Source organism: Jaculus jaculus, chromosome 2 (assembly GCF_020740685.1).
Source record: "Jaculus jaculus isolate mJacJac1 chromosome 2, mJacJac1.mat.Y.cur, whole genome shotgun sequence".
Classification (NCBI taxonomy): Eukaryota; Metazoa; Chordata; class Mammalia; order Rodentia; family Dipodidae; genus Jaculus; species Jaculus jaculus.
The window spans coordinates 67629988-67651075 of NC_059103.1; the positions used below are offsets into that span (position 1 = coordinate 67629988).

Sequence of the window (21088 nt, forward strand, 5' to 3'; positions counted from 1 at the left end):
ATGCGAACCTGCAACAGATCCCTAAATCTACATAAAAGTCAGACACTGTAGCAAGATTCTGTAACCCCAGTGCAGCTATGGAAAGAAGGCAGTACACACAGAATTTCCCAGAAGCTCATGGGTAGCTCGTCTTGCAAATGTAGCCGTGAATGAGAGACCCTGCCTCAAACAAAGTGGAAGGCAAGGACCAAAACCAGGAGCTGTCCTCTGACCTCCCACATGTGTGCTGTGGCATGTACACCCGCACTCACATACATACATACGTCTCTCTCTCACATATGCACACAAATAAAAACAAATAATACAGTGTCACAGCAAATGAACCATTGAAGTAGAAATCACATAGGATATTTTATTATAATTTGAAGTTCTCGGGCATTGTTTTGTAAGAAATGGCTTAAAAGGACAAGTTCTTTAGAACAATACGAAAGTATCAAGTGCAAATACGTTAGAGACCAACAGCATGTAACAGCAGTAACTAGGCCTTGGCACTTTTTCAAAGACCTTTGGCCACAGGTTAAAAGGATTTTTTGAATGGTGCTGTTCTTTCTGGTACAAAATGAGTAAGGCAGAACAGCCAATGCTGTCTGGATTTTTTTTTTTTAAACCTCTCGTTTAAATGAATGGAAGACAAACATCTCCTCTCATTCCAAAACCAAACCAAACAAAATCTGAGAACAAGCCACTGTCACTGTTGGGGTCACGGACATAGCCTTCAGGATCTAGAGTGAAGCTTCCCAAGTCCAGTCCGTGAACTAGGAAATGGGAGTCTGAGGAAAGGGCTGCCTTGGCCACAGAAGAATTCTACACACAGTAAGTGGAGAGCTGGGAGCACATGACAGGGAGTGCCTGATTCTACTGCCCCTTTCTCCGAGCCCAAATCCCAAGAAGCGAGCACGAACGCCAGAGCTCCCTTGAGATGCTCAGCCATGACCTCTGCTTCCAGTGATCCTGTCACTCTTGGTAGAGGCCTTCGAAGTCTGCAGATTTCATGGCCAGCTGGCAATCAACACTGCTGGCTTGCTGTGTACAAGGTCTGCTGGGTGACAAAAACAAAATGGTCAGCTGAGGGGCACTGCGAGAGAGGACAGAGCTGAATATGTAAGCTTCTCTGCTGGCTTAGCTACTTTGTAGCAACCACACTACATTTGGGGGCTACGCCCACTGGAAGATAAGGCAGCTGAGAGAGATGGAGGTTAAAACAATAGCAGGGTGAGGTGGTAGGTGGGGTTATGGCCCCCTTTCCCTCTTCTAATAGGGACATTGTCTCCTCCCTCAGCTATCTGTGTCTCTGTGGCATAGTAGTAGGAAGGGCAGGGCAGGAGAACCCTATCTCATCAGTGGGGGAACAGAGCAGCCAAGTTTAGCAGCTATTCAGCACTGCATGGCTGGGATTCAGACCCACCTTCTGCTCCCTACTGGGTTTCTGACACCTTGAGCAGAATGAAATATTTTTTTTCCTACTACAACATAGTGGTACAAATGGAGGTGTACTAGACAAGTCAGACAGTTCTGTTACTGCACACACTGGAAGACTTGTAAGAGGTAGGGGTAATACTGCACACCTATAATTGCAGCACTTGGGAGGCTGAGGCAGGAGAATTTGAAGACAGCCTAGATTATATAGTGAGCACCAGGCTAGCTCAGCCACATACTGCGATTATCAAAAGAGATTGAGAGAACCAGGCGTGGTGGTGCACACCTTTGACCCCAGAACTCGGGAGGCAGAGGTAGGAGGATTGCCATGAGTTCAAGGCCACGCTGAGACTACATAGCGAATGCCAGGTCAGACTGAGCTAGAGCAAGACCGTACTTCGAAAAATAAACAAACAAAACAAACAAACAAAAAGGTATATAAGAGGGATAGAAATATAGGTATCAGTAAAATGTCAAACAAAAATCACTCATTAGTTTCATTTTATGTGGAAAACATAATTGCCTTTCACTAAAATGTTTCTTTTTCTTTTGATAGGTAGTATTTTTCCTTTTAAGTTAAATTTAGTTGTCATTCCAGCAGAATTTTTCTCAAGACACTGACATCACTCTTTGGATGCTTCAGTGATTCATTCTGTGTGTGTGTGTGTGTGTGCGCGCGCGCACGCACGCACATGCACGCATGCATGCACATGCATGTGCACATATGTAGACCAGAGGACAACCTTGGGTGTTGTTCCCTAGGTGACATCTACATTTTTGTTTTTTAAATTTTTATTTATTTGAGAGCGACAGACAGGGAGAGAGAGAGAATGGGCGCGCCAGGGCTTCCAGCCTCTGCTAACGAACTCCAGACGCGTGCGCCCCCTTGTGCATCTGGCTAACGTGGGACCTGGGGAACCGAGCCTTGAACCGGGGTCCTTAGGCTTCACAGGCAAGCGCTTAACCGCTAAGCCATCTCTCCAGCCCGACATCTACATTTTTGTTAAGACAGATTCTCTCACTGGCCTGGAGCTCACCAATCAGGTTAGACTTGCTGGCCAGTGAACTCCATGGATCTGCCTGTCTCCACTTCCTCAGCACAGGGATCACAGGCACATGGCACCGTGCCCGGCATTTTTAAGGGACACTGGGGATGAAATTCAGGTCTTCATGCTTGTGAGGCAAGCACCTTACTGACTGAGACACCTCCCCAGCCTCGTGCTGCAGTAACTGTTAAGTAAAATGAGTCATGAGAACAGTAAGTTGAGACCTCCATCCCAGGGAAAGGAGCATGTGCCTTGGCTAGGGAAAGGAGCAGAGGGGAAGGTCAAGCCCAGTCCCTTCACTGCCAATATCATTCCCACTCTGTGGTATAACTTGAGCACTTAGCCTATCAGAGCAGAGTTCACAGGCAGGGAAGCAGGGATGGCTCTGAAGCATCATTCTCAGTATGCTGAACAGGCCATGAGATCTCCTTCCTCTTTAAAACTAGTAACAACTGAAGCAGTTTACAACAAGCTGGATATAGTTCCAGGGATCCTATGAAGCAATCCTGTGTAAACTCCCCTGGAGCAATTTTAAATTGCAGACTCATCAACATGAATAATGACAGGAAAATTTCCCTCCCTCCCTTCCATCTTTCCTTCCTTCCTTCTCTTTCCTTCTTTGTTTTGGGGTTTCAAGGGCTGTTCTATAGAAAGAAATTCTAGGTAGTATTTTGTTTTTTTTAGAGCAAGGGTTGGCAAACTGTAGCCATGGCCCCATGGGCCAAACTGTGCTACCCATCTGTTTTCGTAAGGTTTGAGTACAATTTTATTGGAACCCAGTCACACTCTTTCATTTACTTGTTATCTGAATGAACTGCTTCTAAGTTACAGCAGTGCAGTTGTATGGTTGTGAGAAATGGGCCAGTCTAAATAGTCTAAAGCATTTACCATCTATCCCTTTCCAGAGGTTACAGGGCAACCCCTCCGTGTTGTCACTTGGTGTCTTGGTTAAGAGTACTTTACCAGGTTAAAAGACGTGGATTTAAGTCCCTTCTCTGCTATTATCACCTCTGGAACATGGATTCAATTTCCTCATCATAGAATAGGGCCAGCTGCAAGGATTACATGAGGTGAGGCTGAAAAGTACCTAACTGAGATCCCATCACAGAGCAAGTACTCAACAGGTCTCAGCCACTACAGTGGTTTAGATGTGCAGTGTCCCCACAGCAAGTATGTTTGTGATTAAACCTCATACTCAATCCCCAGCCAGTACGGCCCTTGGGAGGTGGAGCCTTGCTGGAGATGCTGTGTCACGGGGGTGGCCATGCCTTGGGATTTTATAATGCAGCCTCCCTTGCCAGTGCTAGCTCAGCTCACTCTTGCTGCTATGGAGATGTGATGCCCAGCTGTCTGCTCTGCCCTGTTGAAACCCCCTCAATATGATACTTCCCTTCAAAACTGTAGACTGGAAATAAGCCCTTTCTAGTCATAAGCTTCTTCTGGTTGGGAGTTTTGTCCCAGCAACAAGATTCCCTGCTACAGCTACTCATCAAATTAGTGAAAAGTAGATGAAGTACAAGGTGGAGTTGGTATGCTGAACTTAAAATTCTACACCTTATATATAGTGTAGCACTCAGGCATGGAATGATCACCTTTGAAAATCATTGAGATAGGCACATTATAGACAGTGTGTCCCAGTACTCCAACCTTCTGGTTTTACCCCCAGCATCAAAAGGATCATTGTTCCTCTAGAAGATCTGGGAAGCCAAACCATAGGAGAAAAAAATCCCTACAGTCAAACATAAGACATGGCCAAAACATTGACAAACACACTGAAGAGCAGAGGGGATCAAGAAAGACTGGGGACAGCAGCTTCCTGGCTGCTGGGCCACTCGGGGGGAGGGAGGTAAACTCAAGTTTCTCATTTACCTTTTGCCCTACTTGACACTCAAAAAATTTGACTTTTGTAAATCCAATGGAAAGGAGGTGATAATAACTGTCTTAAAGAGTCACTATAATAATGAAATGAGTCCCAGTGTTATGGCTGATGGTAGAAATAGCTTTTGTTTTAAACTCTACTATGAATTTGCATTTCACATCTCATGTGTCCTGGGGAGCTGTGAGGAGCACCTGCCTCGACAACTTGGTGTCTAGGCATCACCTGGGACCTGGGATGTAACCTGTGTAAATCCCACATACTTTCTCAAGTAGAAGTCAGTAAACTGTGCCAGTAACATATGTTTACCTCAGAGAAAACCAGTAGTGGATGAGGCTGGAGACCACCATATAAGACACCGTAACTGCCCCCGACATGGCGACTGATACGAACCCCAAGCCACAGAGGACACAAAGCAGTGTCAGGCCACACACGGAGATGACCAGACCTAGAAGAGAACATGGGGAGGAGACACGTTCATCTAAAACAAACTGAAAGCAGGCAGACCCTGGTCCACTGTGTTAAAATAGTAACTGTTAACTCAGATTTTCAAAGTGAGGAAATGTCCCATAAAAATCCACATATCTGATGTCCTTTAACAAGGTGGCGAGTGGGCCTCAGTGGCATGGTTATCAGCTGGGCAGGCCTCAGGTTGCTTCCCAGCCCTGCTGTTTTCAAAGTGTACTATCCTTAAGTCTCTGTTCCTTTTTGTTACCTGTAGAGTTTGGGTAAGTAGTTTATCCAAAATCATAATGGTGGAGGTAGGATATGAAGATAACACCACAGTGTATTTTTTGTTTGTTTTTTTGAGGTAGGGTCTCACTCTAGTTCAGGCTGACCTGGAATTCACTCTGTAGTCTCAGGGTGGCCTTGAACTCACAGTGATCCTCCTACCTCTGCCTTCTGAGTGATGGGATTAAAGGCGTGTGCCACTGACCGTACCCAGCCCACAGCGTATTTTCCCCCCACCCCGAAGTAGAGTTTCACTCTAGCCCAGGCTGACCTGGAATTCACGATGTAGTCTCGGGATGGCCTCAAACTCATGGCGATCCTCCTACCACTGCCTCCTGAGTGCTGGGATTAAAGGTGTGCAACACCACACCTGGCCCACAGTGTATTTTTAACTACTCTAATCAGAAACCTTTGGCAAGAATGCTAGTTACCCAATAAGTATTGTTTTCTTTCATTAATCATTTCCCAATAAATGAGCAGGGTACCTTCCAGTAATATGGCGCCCACAAGAGTGCCCAGGGAGGTGAGCACCACGATGAACAGGAAGAACCCAACAGGGATGGCTGACATGGCAACGAACACCAGCACAGTGAGGGCCAGGACGGGATGCTTGTCTAGGTACAGACCCACAGGAGACTTCACAAAAGCAACCACCTGTGGGCAAAGGACAAAGACCCGGGCTGAATGATATGTACGCAGGTTGAACAGACCTACCTGAGGTGTGGGAAGTCCAACCAGAGGCAAAAGACATTAGTACAAGACTTCTCCAAAAACGTAAGTCATCCAGACACAGGCAGTGATCTAAGGCAGTTGTGGGCCAAGGGGCTAAGTGTGAAGTTCCCACTCTAAATCAGCTCCCATGAGTGGAGGAAATAACAGCTCTCTTGCTTAGCATATGCCTTCTCAGAAAACACCTTCAGCTCACGTGTGCTGAGGCGATGCATGCACAGAACACAGAGGTGGAAGTTCCTACCTAGTCAGCATCACTTAGGAGATTAGTAGAGATGCAAAACGTCAGGCACCGTTCTTCCTATTGTATCTGATTCTGCTCTTTAACATGACCCTTGGTGATGTGTACTACATTAAAGTTGAGAGCAAGGAGCTTCCTAGCTTCCAAGTGGCAAAGCCCAGACATTCAAACAGTCTTTGCTGAGGAGATGCTCAGTGGATAAGTACATTATCTGTACAAGTATGAGGACCTGAGTCCCATCCCAGCACCCATATAAAAATACTAGGTGTGGCCATCTACACCTATAACCTCAGTACTGAGGGGGCACAGAGAGGCAGATTTCTGGGGCTCCTTTGTCAGCCAATCTAACCAAAAAACAGTGTGAGCTCTAAGTTCAGTGAAAGATACTTTCTCAAGAAGATAAGGCAGAAGAGCATCTTCTGTGTGTGTAAGAGCATTTGCACACACAAGGATACTTTTGACTCCAAATGTCAAATATATGCAAAGGTTTGCTAGATCATCAATGCATTTATGTCACCAACTGGATGTCAGAGCTGAGCATAGCCTAGGGCTGCTTTTATAAATAAGTTATCTGTTTTCACCAGGTTAAGGGATTTGGGGATCAGACCATGCTGGTTTTATGTAGGCCTGGTCCTGGGCATCCCCCCAAGTATGGACCATTGCTGGATGGCCTCAGTGCTGGCATTCCAGGCCCGCTTCCTTGAAAGTCTTTATCATTCCAAAACCTTCCTCCACCCAAGCTGGCCTTTCCTGTATCTCACTGCTTAGGGCCTTGAGGCCACTGGCTTCAAAGAAGATACAAGTGCTGAAGGTGTCTCCTAGAAGCAGGTGTTCACTCAGGGGATTCCAATGTGAAGTCTGGGGCAAGTTAGGAACATAATGGTTTATAGTTCAACCAAAGCACAGGCTCACCTGGCTTAAATAGACAAGCCCATTCAAAGAAGCCAGAGCCATCACCTTGGGGCTTTAGCACTGCCTCCTAAGTAGAAGTCACCCAAGACATGACAAATGTCACTTCCTGGCAGCTTACAAATGGCATAATGTCTTTAGGCCACACTGCCTTCTGCTACCCTATTTATGCCCTATAAATAGACCCCAAAGGCTCTGGTATTTGTCTTCTCTAGTCATAGGTCACCAGACCAGTAATCACCTCTGAGTCATATCACATCCACAGAGACCATCCTGTTAGGGTGCTGAAGGTGACAGGAAGACAAAGAAGCTGTGGGAGCCGCCACATGGAGGGCAGCTAGTGTATTAAGCTGTCTTAAGTCTTTATTGTTGGGTGGCCTAGTGAACATGTATTCCTAGCAAATACCATTTGTGCCATCTGAAGAGACTGATTTCTCTGATTCTGACATCGCAGAGTCGCAGGACACATCGTGGGTAGAGCAGATGGGTGCTCAGGGAAGGGAACCCGTGGTACCTGAGGTGAGTGCTAGGCCAGAGAGGGATGACAGTGCAGCAGGAAGAGCACATGAGGCTGGGACACCCCGATACTGGGGGAAAGGGGGCACACTGTGCTATCCAGCATAGCAGCTGCATGAGGCCTGGGAGAAGCTGAAACATGACTAGTGTGACAGATGGCTAGGATTTTTCATTGGTGTTTTACCTAAGCTTTAAAACTAAAACAATCCAATCTTTGGGGGGGGGATGGTGTGTGATGTGTGGTGTTTGTACATGTGTGCGGATGTCCACACCCCTTGTGTGTGCATGTGTGTGGGGCCAGAGGAGAATGCTGGGTGTTCTTCACCTATGGCTCATCCTCATTCTGCTTGACATGGGGTCTCTCCCTAACCCAGAACTTTCGTCTGTCAGCAAACTACAGTGATTCTTTGGTCTCTGCAGCCCTCAGACTGAGGTTATAGACATGGATGACCATGCCCAGCTTTTTATGTATGCAATGGAAAGTTGAGCTTGACAGCTTCTGCCCAAAAGGTCCTCATACTAAAGCAGCAAGGTCTTCACCACTAAACTATTGCCCCAGCCCTGGAAAAATATTCATGTATGCTTCAAGATTGTCCATGGCAATACAATTTTTCAAACTGTACATTTTATGAATACTGAACAAATACCAACTATTTTCAATGGAAATGGCACCTGAGTTGAGATGTGTTCTTAAATTTTTGAAGTAAATATAGGATATATTAATGATTTTTATATTAATTGTAGGGTTGGCTTTATATATCATGAATTACATAAAGAACTTTAATAAATATCATGTGTCCCTTTTTTAGTTTTGATTTTTTTGGGACAAGTTGACTTTGAACTTGTGACCCTCCTCCTCAGAATCCTAAGTGCTAGGATGACAAGCATATGCCACCATACCTGGCTTTTTTTTTTTTTTTTTTTTGTGGGGAAAAAAAGAGGTTTATTTTGGCTTGCAGGCTCAAGGTGGAAGCTCCATGATGGCAGGGGAAAATGATGGCATGATCAGAGGGTGGACATCACCCCCTGGTCAGCATCACATACCTGGCTTTTTAAATGTTTTTAAATGTGACTAATAAAGTTTAAGTTATGTATCTGTGATTCACATATATTTCCATTGGGTAGCATTCATTTGAGCTTCATCTCAAGGGAAAAATAAATTGGAACATTTGGCCAGGGCTGTGACAAACAACGAGAGCATTTACAGAAGGTGAACCTGGTGTTTGTGTGTGAGAAACAATCAGGCAGATTTATAGGAAATCAGGCAAGATACACTGGTGGCCAAATCTGGGATAATGGCAGGGAGGCAGGGAAAGGAATGCAGCCTGAAAGTTAAGTGACAAAAGACAAATCTATGACCTAGGAACAGTTTGGTATGTGGATACAAGAGGAAAAAGGCAAGACTTTTCTGTTTCTAGTCCTTATAGAATCTACTTTACTATAGCCTCTTCTGAGTCAGAGCTCCATACCAAAAAGAGTACAAACTTACTCAGATATGCAAAGAGACCATGTTTTAAGATTCAGACAACTAAACCAGAAGGAGTGGTATACAGCATAATCACACAACTAGGAAGGGTGGGTCAGAAGGATTATAAGTAAGACCCCGTTGTAAAAAAAACAAACTAGCAAGAGTAAGAAAACTCAACAGCAAAGGCCAGTAAGCTACAAAAGATATATAAAGGGAATAGAAAGGAAGGAAGAGGGGGACTTAATGGGATGGTATTGTGTATACATAAGCAGAAGAGTAGATTAATTGGGGTGAAAAGGCCTAAGTGAAGTCAGGGGAAGATTGAATAAAGGAAAGATGGAGGGAGACTAATCAAAACCTAAGAGGATCTAAATAAATCATATGGAAACCTACTTTTTTGGACAATAGAAAATAAACAGGAGCCATAGATTGTTACTAGAAATTCTTTAGTGCTAGGGATGGGATACCTTTCAATGAATTGTTGGCCAGGGAGTCCCTGATGCCCCCAAAGCATTACAGACCATTGCCAAGGCCCTTAGTTTCCTACCAAGAAGAGATGGTAAGACCCTATTGCTGAAGACTCCACATACTTGCAAGATCACTGAGAAATCCTGCTGGAACTGAGTTGATAACCTCCTCCATGTAGACCAGCTGACAGAGAGGTAGAAAAAAACCACAGCTCAATGGGAGAGAGAGAAATCAACAGTGAAGATACTCCACACTGCAAGCCTTAAATTTGGCTTAACAGGCCAAATGAGCCAACGAGTACAATAGTGGCACATCTGTCTGGGGGAAACCAACTGCCCTCTAATTTGACTGGAGGCCTACTCCATGGGAGGGAATACATCCTTGATATTGTAAACCTAAAACAGGGGTAGTCATGAATCCTAGGGGTGTAATGTCTGCTGCTGTCTGACTAAATGTATATACTATGTTCACCAAACTGCCCAGTAAGCACTTTTTTTTTAACATTCATACCCATATATTAATGCTACTCTTTTTCGTTACAGAACTTTCTCTTTTCAGATAGCAGTGACCTTGGGATGACTCAGAAGGCATCATGGTGCTGAGAAGTGATAGAGGAGTGCTCAGCACTGCAACATCTCTATCACACCTTCCAAGGCTCAGGGTCCATTGCTAAAGAGGTGGTGGAAAGAATGTAAGAGCTAAAGAAAGGGTAGGACTCCTTACAATGTGCTCCTTCAAACACAAAATGGCCTGGATATCCATGACCTCACAGTGCCTGACACTACCTACCCAAGACCATCACAATAGGGGGAAAAGATGACATCAAAATAAAAGAGACTGACTGATAGGGGGAAGGGATATGATGGAGAATTGAGTTTCAAAGGGGAAAGTGGGGGGAGGGAGGGAATTACTATGGGATATTGTTTAAAGTCATAGAAGTTGTTAATTATAAAAAATAAAAAATTTAAAAACAAATAAATGTAACAGCTGGGTGTGGTGGCACATTCCTTTAACCTCAGCACCAGGGAATCAGAGATAGAATAATTGCTGTGAGTTTGAGGCCATCTTGAGACGACATAGTGAATTCCAGGTGAGTCTGGGCTAGAATGAATCCCTACTTTGAAAAATCAAAAACAAAACAAAACAAAATAACAGACAACTAACACTAAAATATTCAACCAGTTAAGACTATTAATCGTCTTCTCTGAGAAAGATTGTGGCTCTGGCTCAGGCCACTCTGTTATGGACGGGGAAAGTATTGTTCAGCCATGCTTACCAGTAACGTTCATTAAATACAGGTTTGTCAAGCACTCTTTTATAAATTTTATATTTATTTACTTATTTGAGATAGAGGGAGAGAGAAAGAGACAGATAGAGGGGGAGAGAGAATAGGCATGCCAGGCCCTTTGGCCATTGCAAATGAACTCCAGATGCATGTGCTACCTTGTGCATCTGACTTACGTGGGTTTTGGGGCCTTGAACCTGGGTCCTTTGGTTTTGCAGGCAAGTGCCTTAACCACTAAGCCATCTTTCTCCAGCCCAAACACTTTTTTAAAAAAATTTATTTCAGAGAAAGAGAGAGAACTGGCATGCCAGGGCCTCAGCCACTGCAATCGAACTCCAGACACTTGTGCCACCTAGTGGGCATGTATGTCCTTGCACTTACCTCTGGCTAATGTGTAATCTGGAGAGTCAACATGTGTTCACAGGCAAGTGCCTTAATTGCTAAGCCATTTCTCCAGGATCCCCAAACACTTTTTTTTTTAAGCCTAAAGCAATAGGCTTAGATCTTGGCAAGTGCAAAGCCAGAAACAAGTATAGCCAAGAAGAAACATTTGATTCTGTGGCAGGTAAGGACAGCATGGGAGTTATTTCCAAAGCAATTCTCTCCTCAAACAAAAGAAGCATGGGGATTTTATTCAGAGGGTCTGTACATATTCATATATGAAAGCATTTTAGAGATGGGCATATTCCTAAGCATGGTCATTTTAAGGTCAGAGTTCAAGAAGGAAAAAAATGGCAGATTTTAGGGCATGTTTAGTTCATTATCATAAAACATACATTCAAAAGGTGAAAGGGACGAGAGAAACATGTCTGGGTATGCTCAGTTTTCTTCACAAGTTTGAACTGAAGAAAGGAAAGGGCAATCCAAAGGTATGTTTGTCCCAATAGGTGCCTACCTTATTTATTGGCTAACATTTATGCGCTTTCTAAATATCTCCTCAAGTATTTCTCTCTACAATGCTGTAAAACAGGAAATGAGGTGAACCTAACATTACCTAAATCCAGCAGGTTAAAACATCTCAACTTTTCATTCTCATGACAACACACAGGGGACACAGTAGGACTGAAAGTTATGAAGGAGTGACATGCTCTGTGATTTTCCATCACCATCCTGGGCCTATACTTTATAGGCAAAGGGCTGTACTGAATCACCCAGGAATGCCAGGACAGGAGCAACTGCACCATCATGAGCCAGGCTCCATGACAAACCTTCTTAAGTGGCCTCCCAGATAATCCTCTGAGCAGCCTACCGGCTTGGTGGTACTTACTCTCAGTAAGAATATGGAAATAAGACTAATTTGCCCAAGGTCAGACAATGGTGATATTTGTAAATATACACCTCAGCTGGAGAATTTCCAAAGAGAGAGTTATGCAGTCAGGATCTGTGGACATGATGGCTTTACTTGGGGCTATTCAGTTTTATACTATGAAGACATGTTCATGTCAACAAAGGGAAGCACCTAGGCTAGATGCTGAGTCCATGGCCATCGGGCACTGGACTCTTGCTCCTTGGCATCAGACGCAGACTCCCAGACTGGGTTCCTTGGAGCACTTAACTGGGGGCTAAAGGAGAGATGGGGAGAGTGAACAGCACTAGCCTTCAACAGCCATGTTTGCTTATGTGAATGGGAAGGCCCTAGGTGGGCTGCAGTGTCAGAAAATGAAACAGAGACACAGGAAAAGTTAAGGTGGGAAGCTACATAGACCCCAGAAAGACAGTACGTTAAGGGCTCCCTCTGGCCAGCCACCTGTCTGATGCTGGTTCTTATTCCCAAGGCTCAGCTCTGTTTTACTACTGCCTTTTTTCAAGGGAGATTTCTACTCTCTCAAGGTTGTTGAAGGCCCCACTTTGTTTGCTTAACCAATTTTAAAAACTATTTTATTTATTTATTTGAGAGAAAGAGGGGGGCAGAGAATGGACACACCAAGGCCTCTAGCCCCTGAAAACAAACTCCAGATGCATATGCCACCATGTGCACCTGGCTTATTTGGGTACTGGTGAATCAAACCAGGGTCCTTAGGCTTCACAGGTAAGTGCCTTAACTGCTGAGCCATCTCTTCAGCCCCTAATTAAACTATTTTGAGCAGATTCATGTGTCTTACTCTAAACATAAAACCTGGACATGCACTCCAGAGAGGATGAAGCAGTTTCACACCCACTCTATTTGGATGCCTATCTGGTCTTCTCTGAAGTTTACAGGGTTCATTATACTGTGAGGGACAAAAACAGATTACATGGGGCAAGAAATCATCTAATTTTCCTAGAGACACAGGCTTGTTATGTAAATTATGGTATGTCAGTCTGATGTCTTTTGCTGATACTCTAGGGGTAAAGCTAAATTATTCTGGAGAACCCAATATTGATATAAAAACAACAGCAAGATACCATCTCAAGCAAAATAAAAACCATAACGATAACTGCTATTATACTATTATATAAAAGCTACATTCTGAAAGGTCATAGTAATTACTAAAACCCTTACTGGATGTTTGTGATAAGGTTTATTATGTTTTAAATATGAAATGTCTTCTGTAGGTTCATGTATTAAAGTCTGTATCTCCAGCTTCTAGTACTATCTTTGGAGACTGTGGAAACTTTAGAAAGCTGTGGCCTAGCTAGAGGAAGAGGGTCACTGGGGTGTGTCTTGGGAGCTGTATTTTGCCTGTTCCTGAAACTCTCAGCTTCCTGGCTACCATGACATGAGCTGCTGTTCTGTCATACCCTCCCTACTATAATGGTCTGAGACCATGAGTCAAAATAAATCCTTCCTCCTCTATTTTCAGGTATTTGTAAAAACAACAGAAAATCTGACATGAGTTTACACATGGTTTGTTTCCCTTTTTTTCCCTCCAAAATCATTTTGCTTAACATGATTTAATATACTGAAAAATTATTAAACTATTCAATTTCAGGACAACTAACGAACATCAAGACATAGATAAAAGATCATTTTCCTATTGTTCTGGAAGTAGGCTACCTTGGTAATTACCAAGTTCAAACCTATTCCAAAAGGTTTGCTGAGATGAAAGATTTATTCATATCAAGAAATGGGTCCAGAGCCGGAGAGATGGTTTAGCAGTAAAGGTACTTGCTTGCAAAGCCAAAGGAACTCAGGTTTGATCCCCCAGGACCCAGGTAAGCCAGATGCACAAGGTGGCTTATGCATTTGGAGTTCATTTACAGTGGCTGGAGGCCCTGGTGCACCCATTCTCTCTTTTCTTCTCTCTCTCTCCCTCCCTCTCAAATAAATAACTAAAAACAAAACATTTTTGTAAAAGAATGAGTTCACCCACTTTAAGGGTAGATGTAAACATTACCCAAACAGTAATCCGGACCCAAACGGCAATGGTACCATAAAATTCTACTTCCTAAAAGACAGACCAAATGACTGAACCTTCACTAGTCCCTTACAGGAAACACCTGAACCACAAGACACTGGAGAGGGTAGGATCAAGACTGACCTAAATCTCCTACATCTTCCTTCCCTCCCTCTCCCCCTCTCCCCTCTATCTCTCTCCTCTCTAACTCTTGTATATTAGTTATGTTTTCCTCAATTTCTTAGTGGGCACTGACCTGTAACCCCCACTTCCAGCTTGGGCCTACAATCCACAATGAGCTTTTGATCAGAGAAACCTACAAGGTTTCCCAAAACAATGACAGACTTCTGTCAGAGTAATTGATGACCCACCAAAGGCCAGTGGTAAGACCCTATTGCTGAAGACTCCATACGCAGCTGACACGCAAAATGGAATGACATGGCTGGAAGCCAGGAGAGAGTCAGTCCCCAGACAGTCAGCGTGTCTAGTGCCAGAAGGCACTACATAGGCGACTGGGGGAAGTGACCACGATCTGTCCAAGCAACACATTGTTTAACCTAAGTAGCAACAATTAACCAGATGTGATACCCACACAAGTGCAATAGTGGTACACAGCCATGGTGAGGAATCAATTGCTCTTGATTTGGCTAACTGATCCACTCAGTGGTACTAGACCCTTAGCTGGAGCTGGGAAACAAGTCAGAACCATACCCAAACACAAGCCCACTCTACAATATCAAGCTACCATCAATCACGGGGTATAAGAGGGCCTACACCTATCAAGCTGTCTATCAAAAAAGAAGTGTTATCTCAATTTTCTGGGTGCTAACTTACTCTCCTTTGGAGAATCTGCTTCTCTTTTCCAGATAGATGCAGATCCTAAGAAGAGAGCTGCCCCAACATACCTCAGAAGGGGCCCAACTGAAACTAAGGACAACTGGCGAAATAAGCAAGGGTGATGTTTTCCTGTGAACTGGATACCAGCACAAAGGGGAAGGAGATCAATGCAGAGAAAAATCAACTCCTACCAAATCAGAGAGCCAGAGCCTCAGAGGCCCCCAACACCTCAGCACTGAAGCAGACCAAAAATGAACCCAACATGGCTCAGGGAAATCTTGCGGAAGAGGGGGCGGAAAGAATGTCAGAGTTACATGTTGGGTCATGATTTGCAGAGACATTTATCATACTAATAACTGGGGGCTAAATCCACAATGCACGACCCATTTTCAATAACAAGGAGGGTCTAATGGGAGGGGGTAGATCACAGATGAGCCTAAATAATGGTACCAAACTGCCTGTATTTACTGAAAAGAAAACTAATAAATTAAAGTTAAAAAAAAAAAAAAAAGACATACTGAATGCCTAGCACAAGGCTTGGCATTTAGTCAACACTCAGTGTTAACAAATACACAATTCTTATTATCTATAAATACCACATATGAGGATTTTTCTATTCACTAACATTTATTTATAAGCTAAAATTGATACTTATGGTGCTTTTGAGGTCATAATTGAGTCACTTGACATGAACTTTCCCAGATTTATGGCTTGAATCTGGAATGCCCCATCAGCTGGTGTGTCTGAATACCTGAGCTCAATGATAGTGCTGTTCTGAGACTCTACAGAATCCTTAAGACTTGAGGTCTAATTGTGGACACAGACCATTAGCCATGGGCCTCTGAGCATTATAACTTGGCCCTGTCTCACATACCTGTTCTCTAGTCACTGATCTGCCAAGATTTCAGGAGCCCCTACCTATGTTCCCACTGCCATGAGCTCTGACATGCCTACTGGGCTATGACAGAATGAAACTGTGATCCAAAATAAATCCTCCCACCTGTTAATTCCTGCCAAGTATTTTGTCACAGAGATTGGAAAAGTAACTAATACAAAGGGCATGACACTTAATAGGTGCTCAGTCAATGTTAATATACCAATATACAATGAATTCTACATTTGAGAATTTGCCTCCTCACTAAATTTATTCATAACGTAACATCAATCCTTAGGTACACGTGCACTATAGTGTAAAATTATGCCACCTAACATTAACATTCCCAGAAGAACAGGAGAAACAGGAAGAAAATCAAGCAGCTTTGCCTTCTAGCTTCATATCCTTAAACAAGTATCCTTATCATGTTATCAGCTTTCCCTTACCATAACAAGTCCCAGAGATGGGACAAATATATAAAGACAAAAAGTTTATTTTGGCTCACAGTTTTGGAGGTCCTAGTTCATGGTCAGTGAGCACTGTTGCTTTTGGGCCTGTGCTAAGGCAGCACATTGTGGTAAGAATATGTTTTTAGAGTTAAACTGTTCACATCATGGCCAGGAAGCAAAAAAAGTGAAGAGGAGGGAGCACCCTCCTAATATCTCTACCAGAAGAAACATGCCTCTAATAACCTAAAGACTTCCCAGTAGGTCTTACCTCTTACAGCTTCCACCACCTCCTTACAACACCATTTTGAGGTCATGCATTTAACACATGGGCCTTTAGGGGACACCAAAGATGTAAACTATGCAATCATAGAAATGCCACACATTTCACTGCCCCCAAGTATTATACTGAAGTGTTGTCTCCTCTCCTCTTCAGTGCCTCACAGAAAAAAGAATGCATGTTTGTTCAAGACATGGGTTACCCTGCTGTTGGCTTTGAGTTTAATATCAATAGTGAACAATATACATTAAAGTGTCTTTAAAGAAATATACTTAAAAAAAGGTGATATGTTAATCAGCTGACTAAAAGCTTAAAGGACTAAATGATTCATCGCCTATAGGAGCAATGGTTTGGGGCATTTGCTAACTCAGTGTCTGTGGTGACTTTATAGAACATAACTTCCATGAAAAATAGGAATGAACTGTGAAAAGGTCATGAGGGCATTTTCTACAGAGTGAACAATCAGTAATAAGAATTCTGGGCCAAGTAACTAGGTAAGTCCTGTCTAATTTAAAAATAGAATATCCTCAGTGCCAAATGCTAGACCAGAAAAGACCTCTGTGGAGTATACTGTTTCAGAAGTATCTCTGTAAGTAGAACCTTGTGGAACAATGCTGGCCACTAGAAAAAAAAAAAAAAAAATCACAAAACAGTTCACATTGCTACCTATGGATATGTACTATGATGGACACACTGCATAGAAAAGTCTAGAAAGACAAAACCTTGGTGGTATTAATTCTCATAGCATTTTCTTTAAATGCTGAGAGGCATATAAAATAAAACAATAAAGATAACTATGCAAGAAAATGAAGTGCATTATCTCAAATCCCATTGCCACTGAGTGGTTGCTGAATATTTTAAACATCGCTAGTGTGAATCATAATGTTCCAAGTTATGTGTAAAATGCACCCCAGATTTCAAAGTCAAAGAATGTAAAACATCTTTTTATAAGAATTACATGTTGAAATGATACTGTTCAGGATATATTAACTAAAAGATATCCTTAAAATTAACCCATGGTTTCTTTTTTACTTACTAAATACATGGCCACTGGCAGATTTTATTATATCATGGCTCAAATTATCTTCCTATTAGATTCTGCATTTCAAGTGGTACACTGAACTCAAATATTAACAAAAGGCTTTGGCCTCTCATTCTTAGGGAAACACATAAACAAAAATTAACAACACAACAAGAAATGAATGATATCTGCTATATAGAATGATTGTGCTCTTTAAATCGGCTAAGGAACTGCATTTGCCATCATGGGTGGTCATCCAACCAAATGTTGCTCATAAGGTGAAATTGGAAATATTCAAATATTCAGGAAGCCTCCTTAAATTGGAGGTAGCTTGAAAATTCTCCCCATATTCCTCCCATCTTATTGTCTGATATATAAATGTGATGGCTGATGTTCTAGCAGCCATGTTCAGCAATGAGTGTGAAGGTTACACATTGGACCTAGCAGGGTGGTAGGCTATTAAGAGTCCTGATCCAAATATTTTTTACTTCAGGAAGAAATAACTATGCTGTTTACACTAGTGTTAATTATGAGTTTTCAATAACCCAGTGATTGGAAACTGACCTTTGAGTTATTCTGGAAGGACTCAATCAGCAAAGACAGCTTCCTCTGTAGCTCCTGCAAGTCTTTTGAGACACTTGGGGGCTCCTCTTTGGCCATCTTCAAATGCCCTTCCGCCTCTTTGGGGATTATCTGTTCTACCAATGAGTTCTCTGGTGTACCACACAGCCCAAACTCTCATGTCATTCTGTCTCTTGTAGTCACTATAGGAAATAAAGTTTTTTAAACCATTAGTAATCTCAATCTCCCACATTCAACAAGTGTTTCTGCTCTGATACACATGACTGCTGAACAGATAGATACAAACTGGCAATATTTATCAAAATGTCAATTGTACACTTTTTTTTTCTGTTTTGGAAGAGAGTCTCACTCTAGCCCAGGCTAACCTGAGAACTCACTCTGTAGGCCAGGTTGGCCTCAAACTTATGGTGAACCTCCTACCTCAACCTCAAGAGTAATGAGACTATAGGCATGAGCAACTACGCTGGCCAATTGTACACATTTTGATCTAGCAACTTATGATACATGAACCTGAAGGACATGTGTATGTATTTATGTGAAAATATACCCAAAGGATGTGCATTGTATCCCTGTTTATAACATATACAGCAATCAAAATCCTGGGAAGAAGCTAACTGTCCATTAGGAGGAAATTACTTAAATAATGATGTCACTAAAAGATTATTAAAATACTTCCCTTGGTTATATAGATCTGCTTTACATAGAAAAGATCTAGAAAGATGTAATCTGATGATGCATTTTAGCGTAAAAGAATGCTAAAATAATATTAAAAAAAAAGAAAACTGAATAAACTATATCAAATCTCATCTCCCAAGACTTTTTTCTCCCACATGGTGGACTTTTTCTTTTTCATTCCTTGGATACTAAATATATTCTGCCATAGATCTCTACTTATGTGTAGGTAAACTTATCCTTGCTAGCAGGATCCATTTTCAGAGACAGGCCTTGCTCCAATTATATGCTGTGAATCAACAGACTGGAATTTCCAGCACTATCTCAACCTCACAAATTTTTATGCATTTTTTTCATAATAGCAATGGGTTAAATTACACATGTTTTTGTTTTGTTTTGGTTTGTTAGTTTTTCGAGGTAGAGTCTCACTCTAGTCCAGGCTGACCTGGAACTCCCTATGTATTCTCAGGTGGCCTCGAACTCACGTGATCCTCCTCCTACCTCTGCCTCCCAAGTGCTGGGATTTAAGGCGTGCGCTACCACGCCCGGCAAATTATACATGTTTTTAAAAATTCTTATTTTACATTTCCCAGGACTAACTAGCTGGGGAGCTGTCTCTTCCATTTTGGCCTTACATCTAACCTCATGCCCTTGCAGATTCTCTCACTGAGGCTAAAATTAGCTGAGAGCTTCAAATATACTTACCGTATTGAACACTCCACGATAGTTATGTGAATTACAGTGAAGAAATGTACAAAAGTTTGGCATAGAGAACAGAGAAAAAAGAGAAGGGAGCGCAGCTCAACAGCAGTACTAGGTTTATTGGAGTACATACCTGCAGATCTACTAATATCTCGAGTCTATTAGGCACACTGAGCTACATTTGAATTGTACCAGCTAAAGGAGGCCAAATGAAAACCACGGTTGACATAGATCCTGAATTTAGGCTGTTCCCAAGCCTTTGGAACACCTCCTGTAATCTCATCTCTATGGCGAGCTGAAACAAGCCCTGTTCCCCCTTTACAAAAAGTCTCCTTTGCCCGGGGAAACACTCCAGTGCGGCTCAGACCGGTCTGGGGAGTCTGGCTGCGGAGGCTAGCGTGGGGCGAACCCTCGGGCCACAGCCATCAAAGTTTCTACCCAGCCACCAAGTCCAGTTTTATTCCCAGACCAAACCTCACTCTTCCTCCGCGAGGCCTCCGTGGGCACTGAGCGGCCTTCAGAGGCAGGAAGACACGGTCCGAGCAGCTAAAGAACGCCCCGCCTTTCCCAGCACAGTCAGGAGCCAGGTCCCACCAGCCAACAGGCCCCTCCCCTTCCAAGGCCCCAGATAAAGCCCGGGTTCTCTCTCTCCCGGGCTTCTCCGGCCAACCGCCACCCCAACGCTCCGGCGCGGCGGGGCCGGGGTCCCATCTCCAGCTGGGGAAAGGGAACCGCGTGGCTGCTGGAAGCTCGCCATCTCCAAAGGCCAAGGACCCAGGAAGAAGGAAGCGGGTGTGATGCCGGGCGGAGATCTGATCTCCCACCCACAAGGCACACAGCTGGGAAATGGGAACTCAGGAGGAGCTGGGTACCCTGGCCCTGATCCGGGGCCAACCCACCTAGGGCGCCGGAGCTCGGGGCCTCCCGGTTCCGCACATCTTCCATCTAGGTTTTCCAAGAAACATCAGCGCCTCCCGCGTCGCTTGGTGCGGGCGTCCCCTTTACCACATCTAGTTGAGACGTGGTACGGCGGATCCCGTCTGCCCACGGGCTCCCCAGCCGGATACACTCCTCTTTAACCGAGGCCGAGGGCAACAGACAGGGAACGTCCTCGCAGTGCCCCTCTTCCCCAGCCAGACTTGGAGGGTTCAGCTCGCTAGATGGGCACCCTGGACCCACCACCCCAAAGCTTCGCGCTCTCACCTGCTGCTGGCAGCCGCGAACCTCACCCCCGACGCTGCGGCGGGTGGTGAGGAGCCAGGCGGAAGGAACTGCAAGAGAAAGAAGGGCCGCGCCTAGGTGGGCGCGAGAGCACGCAGAGACCGACAGACCTTCCCCGCCGGAGCGCTGGTCCTACGCCCCCGGCAGGCCCCGCCCCTCGCGCCTCGGCCCCGCCCCTCGGCCCCTCGGCCCCGCCCCTGCAGACTGCATGCCCCGCCCCCTGCGGGCCTCGCCCCTCGTCTGCCCCATAGGCCACAGGCTCTTCCGCCCGTGCCTGGCCCCGCCCCTCTAAGGTTCCGCCCCCATACCGGCTCCGCCTTCCAGCCCGGGCGGCAAGGACCCGCCTTCTCAAGGCGTGTTAGCTCGTTCACACTTTTGGAGCCACCCCGTCAAGCTTCTTCAGATTGACCAATGAGGGGACGGGCTTAGAGAGAGCATCCCTTCTAACAC

The 21088-nt window shown here is 44.1% G+C and overlaps 1 protein-coding gene across 4 annotated transcripts; it reads right to left on the minus strand.

The window, feature by feature from the left end:
• Window positions 1–321: 321 nt before the first annotated feature.
• Ldaf1 (lipid droplet assembly factor 1) lies at window positions 322–20769 on the minus strand. 4 transcript variants are annotated; one of them, XM_004665448.2, is made up of 5 exons: window positions 20621–20769; window positions 18026–18225; window positions 5556–5724; window positions 4648–4786; window positions 322–1036 (listed from the first exon to the last, which is right to left on the minus strand). In XM_004665448.2, exons 2-5 carry the CDS (start codon window positions 18119–18121, stop codon window positions 955–957), a joined length of 486 nt encoding a protein of 161 aa, XP_004665505.1. In that variant the 5' UTR covers window positions 18122–18225; window positions 20621–20769; the 3' UTR covers window positions 322–954. The 4 variants fall into 4 exon arrangements, with proteins under 4 accessions (XP_004665505.1, XP_044999518.1, XP_044999519.1 ...); XM_045143583.1 differs by having other exon boundaries at window positions 322–1039; XM_045143584.1 differs by lacking the exon at window positions 20621–20769 and adding an exon at window positions 20317–20605 and having other exon boundaries at window positions 322–1039.
• Between the last annotated feature and the right edge of the window lie 319 nt (window positions 20770–21088).

What these genes read in the sequence shown, in the direction of transcription:
- Ldaf1 (XM_045143583.1), bottom strand. Translation starts at nt 18,121, where the DNA reads ATGGCCAAAGAGGAGCCCCCAAGTGTCTCAAAAGACTTGCAGGAGCTA. An exon ending in CCTTCCAGAATAACTCAAAG is followed by an intron (nt 5,725 to 18,025) that starts GTCAGTTTCCAA and finishes CTTTGCCCACAG; the next exon opens with GTGGTTGCTTTTGTGAAGTC. An exon ending in GGGCGCCATATTACTGGAAG is followed by an intron (nt 4,787 to 5,555) that starts GTACCCTGCTCA and finishes GTTCTCTTCTAG; the next exon opens with GTCTGGTCATCTCCGTGTGT.